The sequence below is a fragment of the Apodemus sylvaticus genome, chromosome 22 (assembly GCF_947179515.1).
Source record: "Apodemus sylvaticus chromosome 22, mApoSyl1.1, whole genome shotgun sequence".
Classification (NCBI taxonomy): Eukaryota; Metazoa; Chordata; class Mammalia; order Rodentia; family Muridae; genus Apodemus; species Apodemus sylvaticus.
Genome location: NC_067493.1, coordinates 23665204 through 23683305, shown reverse-complemented (window position 1 = coordinate 23683305; position 18102 = coordinate 23665204). Strand labels below are relative to the sequence as shown.

General features: G+C 45.5%; 1 protein-coding gene across 5 annotated transcripts in view; it reads right to left on the bottom strand.

The window, feature by feature from the left end:
* Rnf216 (ring finger protein 216) overlaps positions 1-18102 on the bottom strand; it is a 108596-nt gene that overhangs the window by 19030 nt on the left and 71464 nt on the right. For all 5 annotated transcript variants that reach the window (XM_052168921.1, XM_052168922.1, XM_052168920.1 and 2 more), the window contains one exon: positions 6378-6475. In XM_052168921.1, coding sequence (XP_052024881.1) covers positions 6378-6475 — 98 coding nt within the window. The remainder of the gene's footprint in view (positions 1-6377; positions 6476-18102) is intronic.

Sequence of the window (18102 nt, the reverse complement as noted above, 5' to 3'; positions counted from 1 at the left end):
ACCCTTCACCTTTCTCTGTTACACTGAGGGCCTTGAAGGCAGAGGGAAGGGAGGCAGGATCAAAACAGATTTGCTACTGAGCTAAAGGTGGCTGGCTACAAGGGGAACCAGAGAGGGTGTCCAGCAGGATGCGCTGCGATCTAAAGGTGAGTCTAGGCAGCAACTGCTTTCACTGTGTGCACCTCAGCTATTCACACTGCAGCACTTTGTCACACAAGACACCAGACTATGCACCTAAGAACGGTAAAATGCAATACAAAACTGGCTGCTACTTATTGAGGTCCAATCTGCTAGTGACCTGAAATGAAGAAAAGCAGAACTTTAGTTTAGAAAAAATCTACACCCAGTTCAAGTTACAGAAGAACAAATGATTTCTAAGTTTTTTTGAACAGGAGACCAAGTTTAATGAATTAATCTTTTGAATCAGGCTGTCACAAAGCCTAGGCTGACCCCAAGCTCACCATTAGACTAGGCTGACCTCGAAATCTCAGAGACACATCTGAACTAGGATTGAGTGTGTCCAGGAGACTAGACTTTCTTACTACTGCCAGTTGGGAGTAGCACAGTGAGTTTAGTTACTGAGCAACTGTGAAGATGTGTCTTAATGTTGCCTGTTAAGACTCAAGGTGCTGCTGGGCGGTGGTGGCACACACCTTTAGTCCTAACACTTGGGATGCAGAGGCAGGCAGATCTCAAGAGTTCAAGGCCAGCCTGGTCTACAGATTGAGTTATAGGATAGCCAGGGCCATACAGAGAAACCCTGCCCTGAAAAACCTCTACCACCACCATAACAACAAAAACAAAACAGAAAAGTCCGGAGCAGGCCTATGTGAAAAAGGACTGCCACTATGAGAATGTGCTGCCTCAGGGAATTGAGAAGCCACACTTGCTTTTTTTTTTTTTTTTTTTTTTTTGTTAGAGTGGTCTGGCACGAAGACTGTGAGCTAGGCAGGAAAGAGTCTCACAGGATGTGCTTCCAGAGGCAGGACAGGAAGAGAAGCCTGAGCTGAGGCTGTCTCTGTCTGTGACCTCATGCTCAACAGGAAGACTTGGGGACATCCTCTGCAGCCAGCTGGCATCCATGAGCCTGTCACCACTGTGCTTTCTTCGCCCTACTTCCTCCACACCTTCTCTTAACCACCAAAACTTACTCTGCAGTCCTGGCTGGTCTGCAACTCCCTATGTAGACAAGGCTGACTTCAAATTTATAGAGACCGGCCTCTTTCTCTTGAGTGCTGGTATTATAGATAATTCTTAATAAAGAGAAAGTTTAAGAAAAGGGTGGGGCTGGTAAAGTGCTTGCTATACAAGCACAAGGACTTGGATTGAGATTCCCAGAACCCACAAAAAAGCCAAGCGTGGCATGTCTGTCAGTCCAGTATTGGAGAGGCGGAGTCAGGAAGACCCCTGGGGTTTGCTGGTCAACCAGTCTTGCTGAATTAGTTGAGTTCTAGGTTCAGTGAAAAACCATGCCTCAAAAAATAGGGCAAAATGTTGGTAAGCTGGCTTAGAGTTTGGGGACGAGCCACCAACCCTGAGGACCTGAGTCTCTGGAACCCAGATGGTAGTGGAAGAGAAGTGATTACTGAGAGTTGTTCTCTGACCTTCATAAGTCATGTATCTGCATACATTTTTTTCCCCCTTTAAGAGAGAAGGTCTCATCAGGCCTTTAATCTTAGTACTTGAAAGGCAGAGACAGGCAAATCTCTGAGCTCTAGGCCAGCCTGGTCTATAGAGCAAGTTCCAGTAGAGCCAGAGCTACACAGAGAAACCCTGTCTCAAAAAACCAGGGGCAGGGTCTCATTGTGTAAGTTCTGGCTCGCCTTGAATTTTGAATGTAGGCTGGGCTGACTTCTAAACCACAGAAATCCATTTGCCTCTGCCTTCTAAAACTGGTATTAAAGATGTACCTACCATGCCCAGCTGTAGGGCATTTTCTTACTTAGAGATCTATGAAGGAGCACCCAGCTTGCTGTGGGTGCTGCCATTCCTAGGCTGGTGGTCTTGAGTTCAGTAAGAAAGCAGGCCACTGCTAGCAAGCTAGTAAGCAGCACCCTTCATGGCCTCTGTATCAGCTCCTGTCCCCAGGTCCTTTTCCTGATTTCCTTTGATGAATGAATATAGAAGTGTAAACAAAATAAACCCTTTCCTTCTCAAGTTGCTTTAGTCATGGTGATTCATCACAGCCAATAGGACAGAGAACAGTGTGTTCTTAAATGCTGAGATATTTATCTCATCCAAATAAAATTATTTTTAATTATAAAAAGATGGAGATGGAGAGTGACTAATGAAGCTGCATATACACATACACAGCACATAACTCATCCCCCCCCTTCACCCAGAAACAAAACCAAGCAGTCATTTTGGTGGCAGCCACCCTATCGGTCACTTTGCCACCACTCCTGGCTCGTTTTCTTTTTTTCCCCCCTGGGACAGGGTTTCTCTGTATAGCCCTGGCTCTCCTGGAACTCACTCTGTAGACCAGGCTGGCATCGACTCAGAAATCCACCTGCCTCTGCCTCCCAAGTGCTGGGATTAAAGGCATGTGCCACCACCACCTGGCCTGGCTCATTTTCTTAAAGAAATATATACTGAAACCATCTGAAACCATCTGTTTTGGGGTTGGGCTGCAGTCTCTTTTTGGTTTCATGATCTCAGTTTATTTGGACTTTATGGGGGCTCAATAGGTCTATTGGTTTCTGTGGGAGAACACTTGTCAGGCATGTGTAAGGCCCTAGGTTAAATTTCTAGAATTGAGAATCAGCTAACAAATGAATACCTGACCCCGCAAACGCTTCTCTACTTTTTCTTGTTTTTTTTAGCAGTCTGACTCTCCTGTGTCTTGTTTCGGACCTTTCTTTTTTTCTTTTTCTTTTTTTTTTTTTTTTGGCTTTTCAAGACAGGGTTTTTCTGTGTAGTTCTGGCTGTCCTGGAACTCACTCTGTAGACCAGGCTGGCCTCGAACTCAGAAGAAATCCACCTGCCTCTGCCTCCCAAGTGCTGGGATTACAGGCGTGTGCCACCACGCCCAGCTGTTTTGGACCTTTTAAAAGCACTGGTTCATGTACTTAAATCTGAACAGTTTTTAGCCATTCTTTCTTCAAGTATTCTCTCTGGCCCCTTTTGTACCCCTTTAATAGGAATATACCAGATAATGGGCTATAGGTGCCTTAGGGTCTATACATTCCTTTTTTCATTCTTTTCTCCCCATTTTCCCAATTGGACTAACATCCCAATGTTAGTTCTGTAATCTTCAAAAATCTGATTCATCGTTTTCTTCAATCTATCCATTATTTTATGTGTACTAACTGTTTTGCCTACCACTTGTGTATGCAGTGACCTCAAAGGCCAGAAGAGGGCACTGGATCCTCTCTGGAACTGGAGTTCCAGAGCTGTGAGCTGCCACCTGGGTTTTGGGAATCAAACCTGGGTCATCTGAAAGAACAGTCAGTGTTGCTACCCACCAGTCATCTCAAGCCCCTTTCCTTTCTTTTTGTTTTTTGAGACAATGTCTAATGTAGACCTCAAATGTCTTATTTAGCTGAAGATGACCTTGAACTCTAGATCCTTCTGCTCTGACATCCCAAGTGCTGGGATTACAGGCACACAGCTCTGTAGCCAGTTTTATGCAGTGCTAGGAAATAAACTTAGGGCACTGCATACAAAGCAGACCCTTCACCAAGTGAGCTACACTGCTAGCCTCTGTGGTTTACTCCCTCACTTGCTCAAATCTGTTACTACATTTTCATCTTTTTTTTTAACGGAAGCTGAAAGTCACTTGTAATTTTCAATGGTGTCTTGATGATACTTGCTTATTCACTGTGGAACTGGTTTCTTCTGTCCAAGGTTTCTTTTTACTCTCTGACAAAGACAACAGATTTTTTTTTTCTTTTTTTTCTTTTTTAAATGGGGTGTGGGGAGATTCAAGGCAGTCCTTTGTTGCAGTCTGACTTGTTCTGCTCTGATGGCTCATGCCAAGAGCACTCCAGTGATTGGTCATCACTACCTCATTTACTTTTTTTTGGTTTTTTTTGATAAAGGGTTTCTCTGTGTAACCTGAGCTGTCCTGGAACTCACTTGTAGACCAGGCTGTCATCAAGCTCTGCCTCGAGAGTGCTTGGATTAGAGGCATGTGCCACTACTGCCTGTGATTTCTTTCTTTCTTTCTTTCTTTCTTTCTTTCTTTCTTTCTTTCTTTCTTTCTTTCTTTCTTTCTTTCTTTCTTTCTTTCTTTCTTTCTTTCTTTCTTTCTTTCCTTCCTTCCTTCCTTCCTTCCTTCCTTCCTTCCTTCCTTCCTTCCTTCTCCTTCTCTCTCTCTCTCTCTCTCTCTCTCTCTCTCTCTCTCTCTCTCTTCTTTTTCCTTTCTTTCTTTTTTTTTTGAGACAGGGCTTTTCTGTGTAGCCCTGGCTGTCCTGGAACTCACTCTGTAGACCAGGCTGGCCTCGAACTCAGAAATCCACCTGCCTCTGCCTCCCAAGTGATGGGATTAGAGGTGTGCGCCACCACTGCCCAGCTCCTGTGATTTCTTTTTTAACAGTTCTTTTTTGTTGTTTTGTTTTTTCGAGACTTCAAGGCCTAGAATGTTGGTTCCCACGGGTTATTTATTTCTGTGTGGCCTGTGGAGAAGAATGGGTGTAGGAGAGCAGTGTGCCAGGTACACTGCTGAAGCCTCATCAGGTATTCAATGACTGCAGCTGCTGTTCCAGATGCTATTCTTACTGTAGCAATAAACAGCTCCTGGCAACTGGCGCACAGCTACTTATCTGGAAAATGCTTTTATTCCTTTGTCCAATGGTAGAGAATAGCAGCTGACAAGGATCTTATCTGTCACCCACCAAGACAATATACTAGTCTGTGACTCAAGTGACACACAGATCTGACCTGATGAATAGAAGTGGCAGGTGATCTAGAATGCACTGATATGGGACAGTGGCATGTGTCATCTCTACACAGCTCTGGTTGTCTGGAGGCCAGGTCTATATCAGAAAAGCCTTCCCAAAAGCAAGCATGTACAGTGAAACTCCACCTCCTTCCACGCACATGAAGCATACTTGAAAGGCATTTTTGGATTCTGGAGCTGCACCAGATAGTCCACTCTGATGGTTTGTTGCTTAAGAGGACTGCCAAGCTGAGAAGGTCCTGCATACTTCTAGTGTCCAGAGCGATCAGAGAAGCAGAACAGTTTCTATTCTAAAACAACCACAGACTCTCTGAGAGAGATCCCATGGTCTACAGGCCACATGGCAGGGCTGTTGGCAAGATTTAGATCCTAGATGTTGAGGATCAAGGTTTTCTTTGGGGGCTGCAGGCTAAGGGTTGCTCTTAACTTTCAGGGGTTACCTTACTTCCTGGCCAAGGGCCCTTCCCTCTTAAAGGGAGCAGCACATGGTCAAGTTCTCATGTTTTCCAAGTCGCGTTACAGCATAGTCTGACTACTTCTAGAAGTATTTCAGTTCAAGAACACCCAATCAGATGAGTTCACTCTAAGAATTCTACCATCTCAAGGTTCGTAACTTTAAATACATTTGAAAGGACCCCAAAGTACATCATGATGATACTGAGCACAGCCAGAAGCCATGTTCAAGTTCCTCCTATACCACTGTCACCTGTGTGACAATGGTCAAGCTACTTGTGCAAAGTGAGGACGATAGGACCTAACTGTGATGCAGACCTAGAGACTGCAAATGTCATGATCCACTTCATCATCTAAATATCCCCATGATCCATTCTCCATATTTAGGATTGCCGTGAAATCTTCCACCTAGAGGCCACATATAGTGCCAGGTTGTCTCCATGTAGTATGCATCATTTTACATTACTTCCAATTTGAGGAAAAGTTGTTTGCCTAATTAATAACTAACTTCTTTCTTCCCTTCCTATGCTGAAGTAAAAATGTAGCAATGATCCAAGCACAACCATGCAAAGGATAACACCCAGATAGGGAGTGGCAGTCAGAAATGATCTAATGGGACACTGTCCATCAGCCTGGCAAAGCTGGATTTTTTTTATGAGAGAAACAGACTTCTGCAGCACTTTGGTGACTGTCTGACCATTTACATTTAGAAAGTGCTCAGCCACATAGTGGCTGTTATTAATACTACTGATGATCTTTTGTCTTCTGGAAGTTGGCAATTCTACTTACTATCTCAGGCCACTAGCATCCCCCGACACAGGCAGAAGCAACATCAGTGCGGTAAGACCTGACAGTGAGGAGAGAAAAGGCAGACCTTCCATAGATACCATATACCATTTGAATAGCTATGGGCTGTGCAGACTAGGACTAGGACTAGTCTACCTTTGTGCAGGGGTGGTCTGAGCTGACACTTGTCACAGAACTCTCTGCTCCTTGCAGGCTCAGCTGCCACCACATTACTCACATAGATGTCCGGTACTTGATATCATCCTTTTCCGCCAGCTCTTCACAGGTGAGGCCGTGGTGTTCTTTCCAGAGTCCTTGACACTTCCTACAGGTCTCCTGAGGACAAAAGACAGATACAAAGACAGTTCCTGGTGAGTACATGTCACTCAAGCCTGTTCACAAATGCCTGTGAAATGTACTTCTTTGGGGCTCTTGAGGCTGCGTGCTACTGCCCAATGAGCAGAACTGTTTCTAAAGACAGCAACAGCAGAGGTTCAGAAGGCACAGGCCGGTTTTCTCTTTCCATTAAAAGACAGCGCTGCTCTCATCTGATCTGAAATGCTGAAGAGCCAGCCATCTAGAAACAGCACTAGACGGAGTGCAGACTTGTAAAATATTGTGACCTGTTTGAGGGCTTGTCTGTTAGCATTTTACCCTTCCACAATTCTTCCAGCCAGGGCTCTTGACATAGAAGTAAGGAATAATCTAGAATATGATGACCAGGGGGGAACTTAGGAAAACATTCTTTCTGTCACCTATCATCCATAAACATGGATGTAACCCTTCATGGTCTCACTTCATTACAAATACATACTGAAAACTGTCATCACCTCGGGACTGGGGAAAGTGTATGTCTTGGGAGCACATGTGTGCACCTATACATCATTGCCTTTTATTTTCTTTTACAGAAACTATCTTGGACCAATAGCAAGAACCTAAGAAAACAATAAGCCAATGATCATGAACCTAAGTGAAAATTGCAACTCTGTTCAGAACAGCACAAGAAAAGATGGTGTGTGTCAGCTGACTGGGCTTTGGCCTTGTCTAGGGAAGCAGAGGACACTTGAAGAAATAACGAAAAACAGCATTCTGGCCAGAGGCTGAAGATTGCTGATGAACAAAGCTGGGCTGTTGGTACTGTGGCTTGTACAGATGATGCAAGCAGGCCTAGCTAGGTCTGCATGACCAGTGTATGTAGAGTCCTGTGAGACCTAATTATCAGTTTCATCTGGAAACCAGAGCGCCAGGAAGCGTAGAGGCAACATGAGCAGATTTGGGACTTATTAGAGCATTCTTGGTGGGAAACAGATTAGAGGGAGAGGATACTGAATTATTTGAAAGAAAGCTGGAGGATCAGAGCGCTGGTTCAAGTGGAAGGGAGGGCACTCGCTGGAGGCGCACACCTTAAATCCCAGTACTCAGGAGGCAGAGGCAGGTGGATCTCTGAGTTTGAGGCCAGCCTGGTCTACAGAGTGAGTTCCAAGACAGACAGGGCTACACAGAGAAACAAAAGAACCAAAGGAGGAAAAAAAGCACCCGTTGCTTCAGTTCCCAGCACCCACATGCCAGACAGGCTATAACTTCCTATAACTACAGTTCTGGGGGATTCAATGCCTTCTGACCTCTGTGGGCAGCACATGCATGTAGGCAAAACACTTATACACACAAATTATCTGAGAGGAGAAAAAAGGACAGGTTTGGAGTATGGTCATCAGCCAGGAGATGAAGGAAGTCCTAGACCATGGCAGTCCATGAGACCCTGTAGAGAAATTGAAAGTTGACTGACATGGAAGAAACTGAGAAAGCAAGATCAGCAGATCTGAGTGTGTGAGGAGGCTCCAAGAACACTTTTTCCCCTGGTTTGGTCAAAAGAATTTATCAGTAATTGCAATACTGACATAACTTAGGTGATGGGAAGCAGACTGATCTGGTGGTGTTAAGGAATCAATTGGACGTTTCTTGAGAATGTAAGGTAGGGATTGGTGACAGATTTAAAACTTAGAGGGCAACGTAGATGCTGCTTAGCTATACTAGAGCTTCAAGGCAATTCTAGAAACATTTCCCACAGCTGAACTCTCCACCAGTAACTGGTGAGTTAGGCTTAGGATGGGACCTGTAGTATAGACACTGCTGCCTACTCCAGGCTAGCTGGCCCATGAACTTCCAGGCCTTTCTTCAGTCCTTACCTCCTATCTCATGGTATGGACAGCTGTTACATTCAGCTTTTATGTGGGTTCTGGAGAGCTGAACTCAGGTCGTTAGGCTTGTGTAGTAAGTGCTATACATACTGAGCCATCTTCCCAGCCTGAAACTATTACTTTTACAAAAGGTACCAGTGCACCCTTGGTAGCACCTGCATCTGGGAAATAGAAGCAGGAAGATGGATTCTGAGGAGAGCATAGTGGAGCAAATGCAACTAGCCTGCAAGGACACTGCAGTACTAATGGCTCAGGTGGCTGAGAAACATGGGTGGGGGTGCAGGATGTAGGATGCGAATGACTAATGACACATGGCTTTTGACTTTAAGCCTTTTGCATTCACCAACATCTCCCTAAGACATAGTGCCATGTGGCTCTGGCTGGCTTGAACCTGCTGTGCAGCTGAGGGATTACCTTAAACTGCTTCTTTCCCAGTGCTCGTAAGCACTGAGCCATCTTTTGCCTTGAGCTTCCTGTCTTTTGGATCTGAGTACTAAAATTGCAGGAACATGGCACCACATCTGGTTATTTTGGGCTTGGGATGGAGCCAAGGGCCTTGTGCATGCTAGGTCATCACTCTACCAACTGAGGTATATTTCCAGTCCTCTTTTGTGTCTTTTAACTGTCTATGTCATATATGTGCTAATAACAGGAGAAACACTGAATGTTAGCGATAAAATGACATGGGCAGCTCTGGGCATCTAGAACATGCATGTTCTTGAGTGGGATACGGCCCACATCCACGGTGTTGGGGAAAAGATGAGTTCCTGGGGTAGGATACATCTCAGTGTCATTGCTTTCAAGGGATGTAGATGTTCTCTCTCTCCACTGCTGGCATTCCATCCAGAAAACAGAGCTAAGTCACAAGTGTATTTAAAAACAGTAGTTTGTAGTTGCACAAGTGTTCTTAACTTGACACTGTGGCCAGGCATGGTGTCATACACCTTTAATCCTAGCACCCACAAGGAAGAGGCAAGTGGATCTCTCAAAGCCAGCCTGGTCTATACAGAGAGTTTCAGAGCAGCCAGAGTTACATAGAAAAACCCACCTTTTGTTTGTTTGTTATTTTTTTTTTCTTCGAGACAGGGTTTCTCTGTGTAGCCCTGGCTGTCCTGGAACTCACTCTGTAGACCAGGCTGACCTCGAACTCAGAAATCCACCTGCCTCTGCCTCTCAAGTGCTGGGATTAAATGTGTGTGCCACTACCTCCAGGCTAGAAAAATCCATCTAAAAAAAAAAAAAAAGAAAGAAAGAAAGAAAGAAAAGAAAAGAAAAGAAAAGAAAAGAAAAAAGAAGACCTTGTCACTGTTCCAGGAAAGTGGCATAAACAACAGCTGGAAAATAGATGAGTTGCTGTTTGGATCCTGTCTTCCTAAACAGAACCAACAGAGCCACCCACCAGAAATGGCAGCTTGGAAACAATAGAAGGCACAACGGCAGAACTTCTAAGCGGTCCTGGTGAGTCAGTCATTAAATCATGGCCTGACTTCTTAAGTAAAGAAACCCCATTAAGTTGCCCAAGCCCACAAAACAGCCTGTCCACACTGGAACCTATGGTTCATGAGGCTCAGAGGAAGTCCTCTGGCTCATATTCAGTACCATAGTGGTCAGCCCGTCAGTTGTGTTTCTTTACAGTAAAGGACCCAGGGGGTCCCATAGAATAGACTATTCTGAGGAGGCACTGTACCCAGACACTGAAACCCACAATTAAAATGAGACATGCACAGAGTAGGCTGGGCGGAGCTATCACATGGATCAGCTCTAAATGGTGCGTACTAAGCTGTAATTCTTTCCCCCAAGCTCAGCTGGGCTTTGTTCCTCAACTCCAAGAAGCTTCAGTACTGTAAAGCTAATCATGTTCTATAAACTTGGGAGAATGAGATGCCAGAGGCCATTTTGGAGGGCCGAACACCCTGAGGAAAGTAACTTACCAACATGAAGCACAGAACATGCCCACTCAGCCAGGTTCAAGTTTTCCACATATCCCTTTCCTGGTGACTTCAGCCCAGGAGGAAGAGAGCTAAAGGGACACAGGTGCTGGTTAACCTAGGCAACTCATTAAAGGAGCAGCTACCAGCTGCTGCTGCCTTTTATGTCATTGGGAGCCTGCTGCCTAAGTCCTCCTGGGCACTGGACCCTTGAAATGCTAAGATGTCATGTAAAAAAAAAAGTGTGTGTGTGTGTGTATTATACCTACAGGTGGCCAGGAGATAGCTTGGTTGCTAATTAGGATCTGAGTTCAATCCCCAGAACCTACATTAAAGAAGGGGGGAAGAAAAAAAAAACCCAGGTGTGGTAAAGGGTGCATGTAATCTTAATTCTGGGGAGGAAGGGACAGGTTGATCCTGGAGGCTTTATGGCCAGCCAGCCCACTGTAATCAGCAAGCCTTCAAAGAGAGCACATTAAAAAAAAAAAAAAAAAAGAAACAAGATGTAGAAATACCACTAGGGACTGATCCGTAAAACATCATCAAAATACAGGCTGCTGTGGCATTCTCCTGCCTCATCTTCATCTTCAGGCCTACCTCAGAGGCAGGGCCCCAGGCAGACTGCTCTCTTGTTTTTGACTGATTGTTCCAGCTTAATCTTTCAACTTGCTTGCTAGGAGAAATGAAGTTGCAGACCCAACTCCGGGCACAAGGCTAAATCCAATATGAGAAACTCCGTCTCTGTTGTCATTTAAGGCACTCAAAAGCTACCATGGTTATGACTGTCAATTCCCTGAGGCCCCCAGGTGAAACATGAGAAATATGACTTCACTAATGCTTAGTCAACTTTAGGGACCACAGGGATAAAGGCTTTCAGGCCACCTGAGTCCCCCAGCTGTCAAAGATACCAGTCCTTCCCACCCCCATCCCCAAAGTCACATGGGCCAAGAGTCAGAAGATCCAGAGGATACTGATTTAAAGAGTATGAAAGACACAGAAGTTGTTAGAATCGATGTCGCTCGGCTAAGTCAGAGCTCAGACGTATTCTTGGAAGTCCCTGGAGGCTCCCAGGGCTTCCTTTCTTCAGACATATCAGCAGCAGGAGGAGGCTGATCCTCACCCATAAGGTCAGTGGCAAACCTTAGGGGAGGGCACAGTGACATTCAGTAACAAAGCATGGATGCATGCACATGTACTCAGTGAAGGAGGGAGGTAACAAGTGTTCTCTAGGGAACTGATAATATTGTTTATTTTTGTTGTTGGTTTTTGAGATAGAGTCTCTCTAAGAGCCCTGGCTGTCCTGGAACTATGCAGACCAGACCAGGCTGGCTTCAAACTCAGAGATCCACCTGCTTTTGCCAGGAGTGCTGGGATTAAAGGAGTGTGCCACCATACCCTTAAACTAAAAACTCTTCGAGGAACAAACACCCACACAACTGATAAAGTACTTCTCCAGTCTGGAACTACATTGTCTGGTGAAGTGCCTTTCCAGGCTCTGTCGCCACAACATCCAAGTATCCAATTTTCTGAATACCTGAATCAAGCAGTTTAACACTGAGACATATCCCTTAAGTTGAAATTTCAAGGAGCACAGACGGGTTTCATGTTATAAATAAAAATTATTTCAAGGTATGGTTCATTACTAGCTGGGTTGGTGCTACTTGGGGGAGGCAGGAGGATTAGCATTTGAGGTAAGCCTGGGTGATACAATGAGACTTTATCTTTTTTTTTTTTTTTTCAAATCAAGTAAGAAAATTACAAATAAAGCTGGTGAGAAAGTAAGTGTGACTGCCTGAGTTTGCTCCTGGGACCCAAGGTGGGAGCAGAGAACTGATCTGAAGACTGCCCTGACTTCTACATGTGCTCTACAGCACAGGCCCAGGCAGCACACTTGTGTAAATACACACATCACCAAAACCGATAATATAAACTGAGATTTTCCTTCCACTCTTTATATTTTACCTATCAGGTATGTCTGTAAACACAGCTCACAGCAGCATGCACACATGTATATTGGCCTATACTTCAATGTGCTCCACGATGGATTGAAGAAGCTGGGACCAGAGGTAGGAAGACAGTGAGCAAGCCAGGGAAGAGTCCCTGAGAGACATGCATGGAAGACAAGTCTACAAAGTTACTGAACTTCTGCCCTCTGACACTATCTGGTCTGAAACCCCATGAGTGGTCCCGGATGAGGGCTGTTCTGAGTCAGGGCTCAAGTTTTTACCACTTTGTAAAATGTTACAGCAATAGCAGTGGGCGTGGCTGGGTGCCTGCCTTCTGTAGGCATGGCACCACCCAGGAACAGCCATAGCCTCTCAGACCAGAGGCTGGAGAAGTCTGTGAAGGGTGTTGAGGCTAAAGGTGCACAGGAGTCGGTCAGTTGACAGGAAAGTGCATGCTCAGGCATGGTAGAGGAGCAGAGTGGGGTGGCTGGAGCGGGAAGGGTGCTGAAAGGAGGCCTGGGTCAGCAGGCTACGGGCGGTCGGGTGCTAAGTGCTACAGGGAGGAGCTGGATGACAGGCAGAGTGGAGGAAGTATGATGATCTGATGGCTGAAGTGGCAAAAGTGATGATGGTGGATCTGATGTCCCCTTTGTTCTCCCTGGACCCTGACTGCCCACTGTGCACATAAACTCAAGCCAGGTTTACACATAAACACAAACATAAATAAAAAATCTTAAAAAAAGAAGGGGCCGGGCGGTGGTGGTGCACGCCTGTAATCCCAGCACTCTGGGAGGCAGAGGCAGGCAGATTTCTGAGTTTGAGGCCAGCCTGGTCTACAGAGTGAGCGCCAGGACAGTGAGGGCTATAAAGAGAAACCCTGTCTCGAAATAACCAAATCCAAAAAAAAAAAAAAAAAAAAAAAGGGTGGGCAGTACCCCAGATTTTTAGAGCTAGAAATTACAGCTGCCAGGTACTTAAAATGCAAACATCTTCTCAAAGGGTACCTTGCAAGAACATCTCACTAAGTATTGAGGAGGAGGGGGGAGTGGTGGCACACGCCTTTAATCCCAGTACTTGGGAGGAGGCAGAGACAGGCGGATTTCTGAGTAGCCAGGGCTACACAGAGAAACCCTGTATCAACAAAACAAAACAAAACAACTGGTGGTGGTGGGGGGAAGATTTGTTTTCATTTTTAATTCCATGTCTGTGTACTTATATGTGCACAGCACAAGTGCAGGTGCTCTTAGAAGCCAGAGGCATCAAGTCCTGGTGGGGATGGGAGGTGCCTGATGTGGGTTTTAAGAACCAAGCTTGGGTCCCCTGAAAGAGCACCATGTGTACTTAACCCATCTCTTCAGCTCATGTGCTCTTATTTAATTTCACAGTGACTCTGTGAGGAAAACCCTGCGCCATAAGCCCTGCACAGGTGTGTGCTGTTGAGTGCGTGAGAAAGGGAGCGAAGACAAGTCTTATCCCTTGGCCAAGGCAATGGAGCTGCCTGACTATAGCAGGCTTGCTCCTCCTCTGTCCCACTGCTCCCTGTGTGGGATGTGTTAGAAAGAACAGGCCATTGTTCAGTGGAAAACTCAAAGTACAAGGACATGAGGCAAGCTGTGAGGTTGCAACAGAATCTCAGGTCGCGGCCACACACGGGCACTGGCAAAGCTGCCCAGGACAGTGCTTCCTGAGGAGGACCCAGCAAGCAGTGGGGTGGAATAGGATCAAATGTGAGGCGATTTAAAAAAAAAAGGTCATCATAGAGCTTGCGAATTAAATAATCTTAAACTGGCCACAAGGAAGTGGCTGTTCCTTCCACCTTCAGTGACTCTGCACATCTGGTGGGGCAACAGAAAGAAGCATGTACAAAGAAAGACAGGCTCAATGTGTGTGTTCCACACCAGAGCCGAGGATCAGCCAGTCACTCCTCAGGACTGGACAACCCTGGACCTTGCCTATGAAAACATCAATTGTCTCTGCAAGAGTGGCTAGGACTCTGACCATTAGGATTTTCTTATTTTTGCGATTTGGGAGTCTCACAACATAGCACAGACTATCCTATAGCCCAAAGTCCTCTTGTGTCTGCCTCCTGAGTCCTGGGACTTTAAGACATGTGTTACTGTGCCTAGCTGTTAGGATTTGCTGGTGATTATGATTACTACTATCACAAAATTGGGTCAAAGTTCTGATTCAGGAAAGGAACTCAGTATCACTCCCCATAAGGCGAGGAAGTCTTTCAGGAATATCTGGGTTTCTGTCCTAATGCTGCACTCTAGGGGCAAAAGATTGTTTGTTAAGAGTAATTTGGTTTCCATCAGGGTCACAGGGACAGCTTCCTTCAGGGTTCTGAGATAAAGTGGTTGGCAAAGTCTTCCTAGCATTAATAACAGTTCAGTTTGCCTTTATCAGAACTGACTTCAAGTCAAACCCACCAATTCCTTCCCAGAAGTTATTAAAAACTGAGTCTGGTTTCTCTGAGGTCTGATAGTAGATTACTTACAACACCTGGGCAAGTAAACATTTACATAAAAGCTTACAAACATTCATCCGAGTTCCATTCTGGGAAATAAAAAGAATATAAAAAATTAAAAGAATTTTTTGCCTGCCAGGAAGTTACACTGGTGGGGAATCATGACATGTTAAATAAGTGAATTATAAATAAGACAGCATTATAAGTATGAAGGGGATAAATTCAGGAAGGAATGTGGTCAGGATTAAGGTGAAGGCCGAGGTTCACAGTCATGAGGTGGGTGGGAAGCCCTGTAGAGAAGTAAAGGTGTAGGGAAGCCAAGGTGGTATATTTTGTGATGTCTCAGGGAACTGGGAGGAGGGAGGGAGAGGACTGCTGAGGAGAAACAAGCTGGGATGTGAGGGCACGAGGCTGCCTGGGTCTGGCAGGTGATAACCAGAGCCTGGCTAGAGGAATCAGAGGGCAGAGTCCCCACAGTAATCTGAATGTATACACTAACTCTGCAGAACCTCTCCACCTGGTGGCTGCTCTTTCAAGGGGGAATACTCTCAGGCTTGAGCCACACCACTAGACCGAGGCCTTGTTCATCCCTGCATGTAGCCAAGGGTTCAGTCCTCATAGCCTTGAAAGGGCAGGAGGGCAGAGGCCATGACTCAGGCCCTACTAGAGGCATAGGCTTAGTGCATAGGCTCTACATAGCTAGAGGTGGTGGAGTCAGTCATTGTAGTTATGACTTTAAGAACTGTAACCCTTTGGTGGCTTATGAAATCATTCCACAAGATTAGGATCAGTGGGTTTTGCACTAGGATAGAAAAGTGTGCATTCTACATATGAACTTATTTTGTTAAAATGTTACTTCAGTTAAACATTTATATACTCATGCCCTGACTTAATGTCAAATAAAGATGTTAATATGCTAATATAGGTTCACTAATTCAAACATTGGTTTGAGAAAGTACCTGAGGGGGCTAGAGAGACAGCTCAGTGTTTAAGAGCACTGGCTGCTCTTCCAGTGGACCTAGGTTTGATCCCTAGCATGGACATGGCAGCTCTCAATTACCTGCAACTCTGCTTCCAGGGTCTCTGGCACCATCACAGACATACACACAGGCAAACCCACCAATGTATATCACAAACAAAATCGAAGCTTGTTTGTTTATTGAGACAGGGTTTCTCTGTGCCTTTGCGGTCTTGGAACTCACTCTGTAGGCCAGCCTGGCCTCAAACTCAGAGATCTTTCTGCCTCTGCCTCCTGAGCACTGGGATCAAAGGCTTGCACCACTACAGCGCAGCTCTGAAACTCATTCTTTTTGTTTGTTTTGTTTTTCAAAAAAGGGTTTCTCTCTTGTAGCCTTGGCTATAACTCATTCTGTAGTCCAGGCTGGCCTCAAACTTACAAAGATCTGCCTGCCTCTATGTACCAAGTATGTCACTACCACCTGGCTGAGGTTCATTCATATACCGAGAGATCCCTGTGATCACTGGGAGAAAGTAGAAGAATTCTGCATGAACAGCAGATAGGAACAGGAACGTAACTGTGGCTAAGGAGCAGGGGCTGTGGTAGGAATTGAAGGACCTAAAACCACAGAGCTTGCTTCTACTCACTGCTGGCTACTCTGGACTTCCCAGAGTTGCTGAGAATCTAGGCCTGGTAGGAGTAGCCAGCAAACTCAGCTTGCCCTGCTGAGCTTGTCCACTGTCATCATCCCAGGACAAAGATGGCTCACCTTTTACCTTCTAAGTATATGTTTCCAAACAGGCATTATTCTGGGCCAAGTCACAGTAGTCTACTACCTCAGGAGGCAGCTTACAGCCTATACTGAAGTCATTGTTACCCCAACAGTGTGATGGGTAAAGGAAATAGACCAATAGCACATTCAATCTTTCTACAAAAACCCACAAGCTGAGAAGCTCACCTTTTCAAGATACAGAGCTAAGGAAATACAGAACATGTAAACTTAAAGGGGAGTGGATTTTGAAAAGCACAGAATGAGTTTGTAAGCTCACTAGCTAAGTGGTAGGTACAGTGCTTGCTTAACACATGCAAGGCCTAGTTTGATCCGAGAGAGAGAGAGAGAGAGAGAGAGAGAGAGAGAGAGAGAGAGAGAGAGAGAGAGAGAGATGAGATGAGACGAGACGAGACGAGATGAGAGGGCCTGGAATAAAAGGACAGTACTGATAGAATGTAGCATGCTTTGGGGTAGAAGTCATGATAAAACCACAGAGCTTGCTTCTACTCACTGCTGGCTACTCTGGACTTCCCAGAGTTGCTGAGAATCTAGGCCTGGTAGGAGCAGCCAGCAAACTCAGCTTGCCCTGCTGAGCTTGTCCACTGTCATCATCCCAGGATATGATAGTTCAGATACACAGTCCTTTCTATACTCACTCTAACAGGTACTGTTAGCTACGTATTCCAATGATTTGGAAAGAGGTTAGCCATGTTGGCAGAAACCAGGCACTACCCAGTGGGCATAAGATTAAGAAGGTGCTCATTCTGGGGTTCAGTCCTCCATCACCTTCCTATTCTGGTTAGATTTGGGGGATCTATTTAATTGTTTGAAAGTGACTAAATGTTTAGAACATTAAAGCAATAGGAATTAGCATACACCCAGAAAGACTGGTCCTGTTAACTGATGGGGAGTTATGGAACTGCTGTGATTCTGTTTCTTAGATGGCTATACAGACGTGCACTGTTCATTTTCAACCATCTGGGAAAACATTCTTAGTGTTGGGCCTGTAATTCAATCTTTTCCTTATAATCAGTGGCAAAGGTGTCAAGGTTTACCACTGGTTCTCTTGAGCTGTGGTCTGGGGCAGCAGCTGGAGTCCACCATGTGTGGCTCTGTATGTCCCACTCTGGATGTCTGCAGAGTTGCCAGGCCTTTGTGGAGTCCTCATGACTACCTTGGTCAGTCAGTTCCAGTTTTCAGGGGCCTTTTTAGCCTAGCTTACACACTCCGACTTCTTTCCACTGAGGACTGGAAATCAGAGTGTTGGGTGTTCAGTATGAATCTGAAACAAAAGCAGACATGTGGAAGGCAAACTCCGGCCTGCACCATGAATGATGGGTGAACCACCTGGTCAGCTCAGGTCTTGCTCAGTGTGGGGATGAGAAAGGCACACACAACAGCAGCTTGATCTGGCTGACGCTCCCCTACCTGCATGTTTCCACCTCCCACTTGGGTGAGGGTAAGAACCTATAGTTTTACCTCTGGCTGCAAGGATAAGGGCATAGCCTGGCATCCTGGGGAGAAGGAAGATGTAGATACATTTGCTGTACTTAACTGGGAGCTGCTTTATTGGTTCTAACCGACACTCAACATGAGTCATGCTCTTGAAGTGCATTGGTTTTCCTGGACCTAGTGCCCAAGTATGACTAGACTTATACCAATTTCTTAGGGTCTATGTTCACGAATAGTTGTCA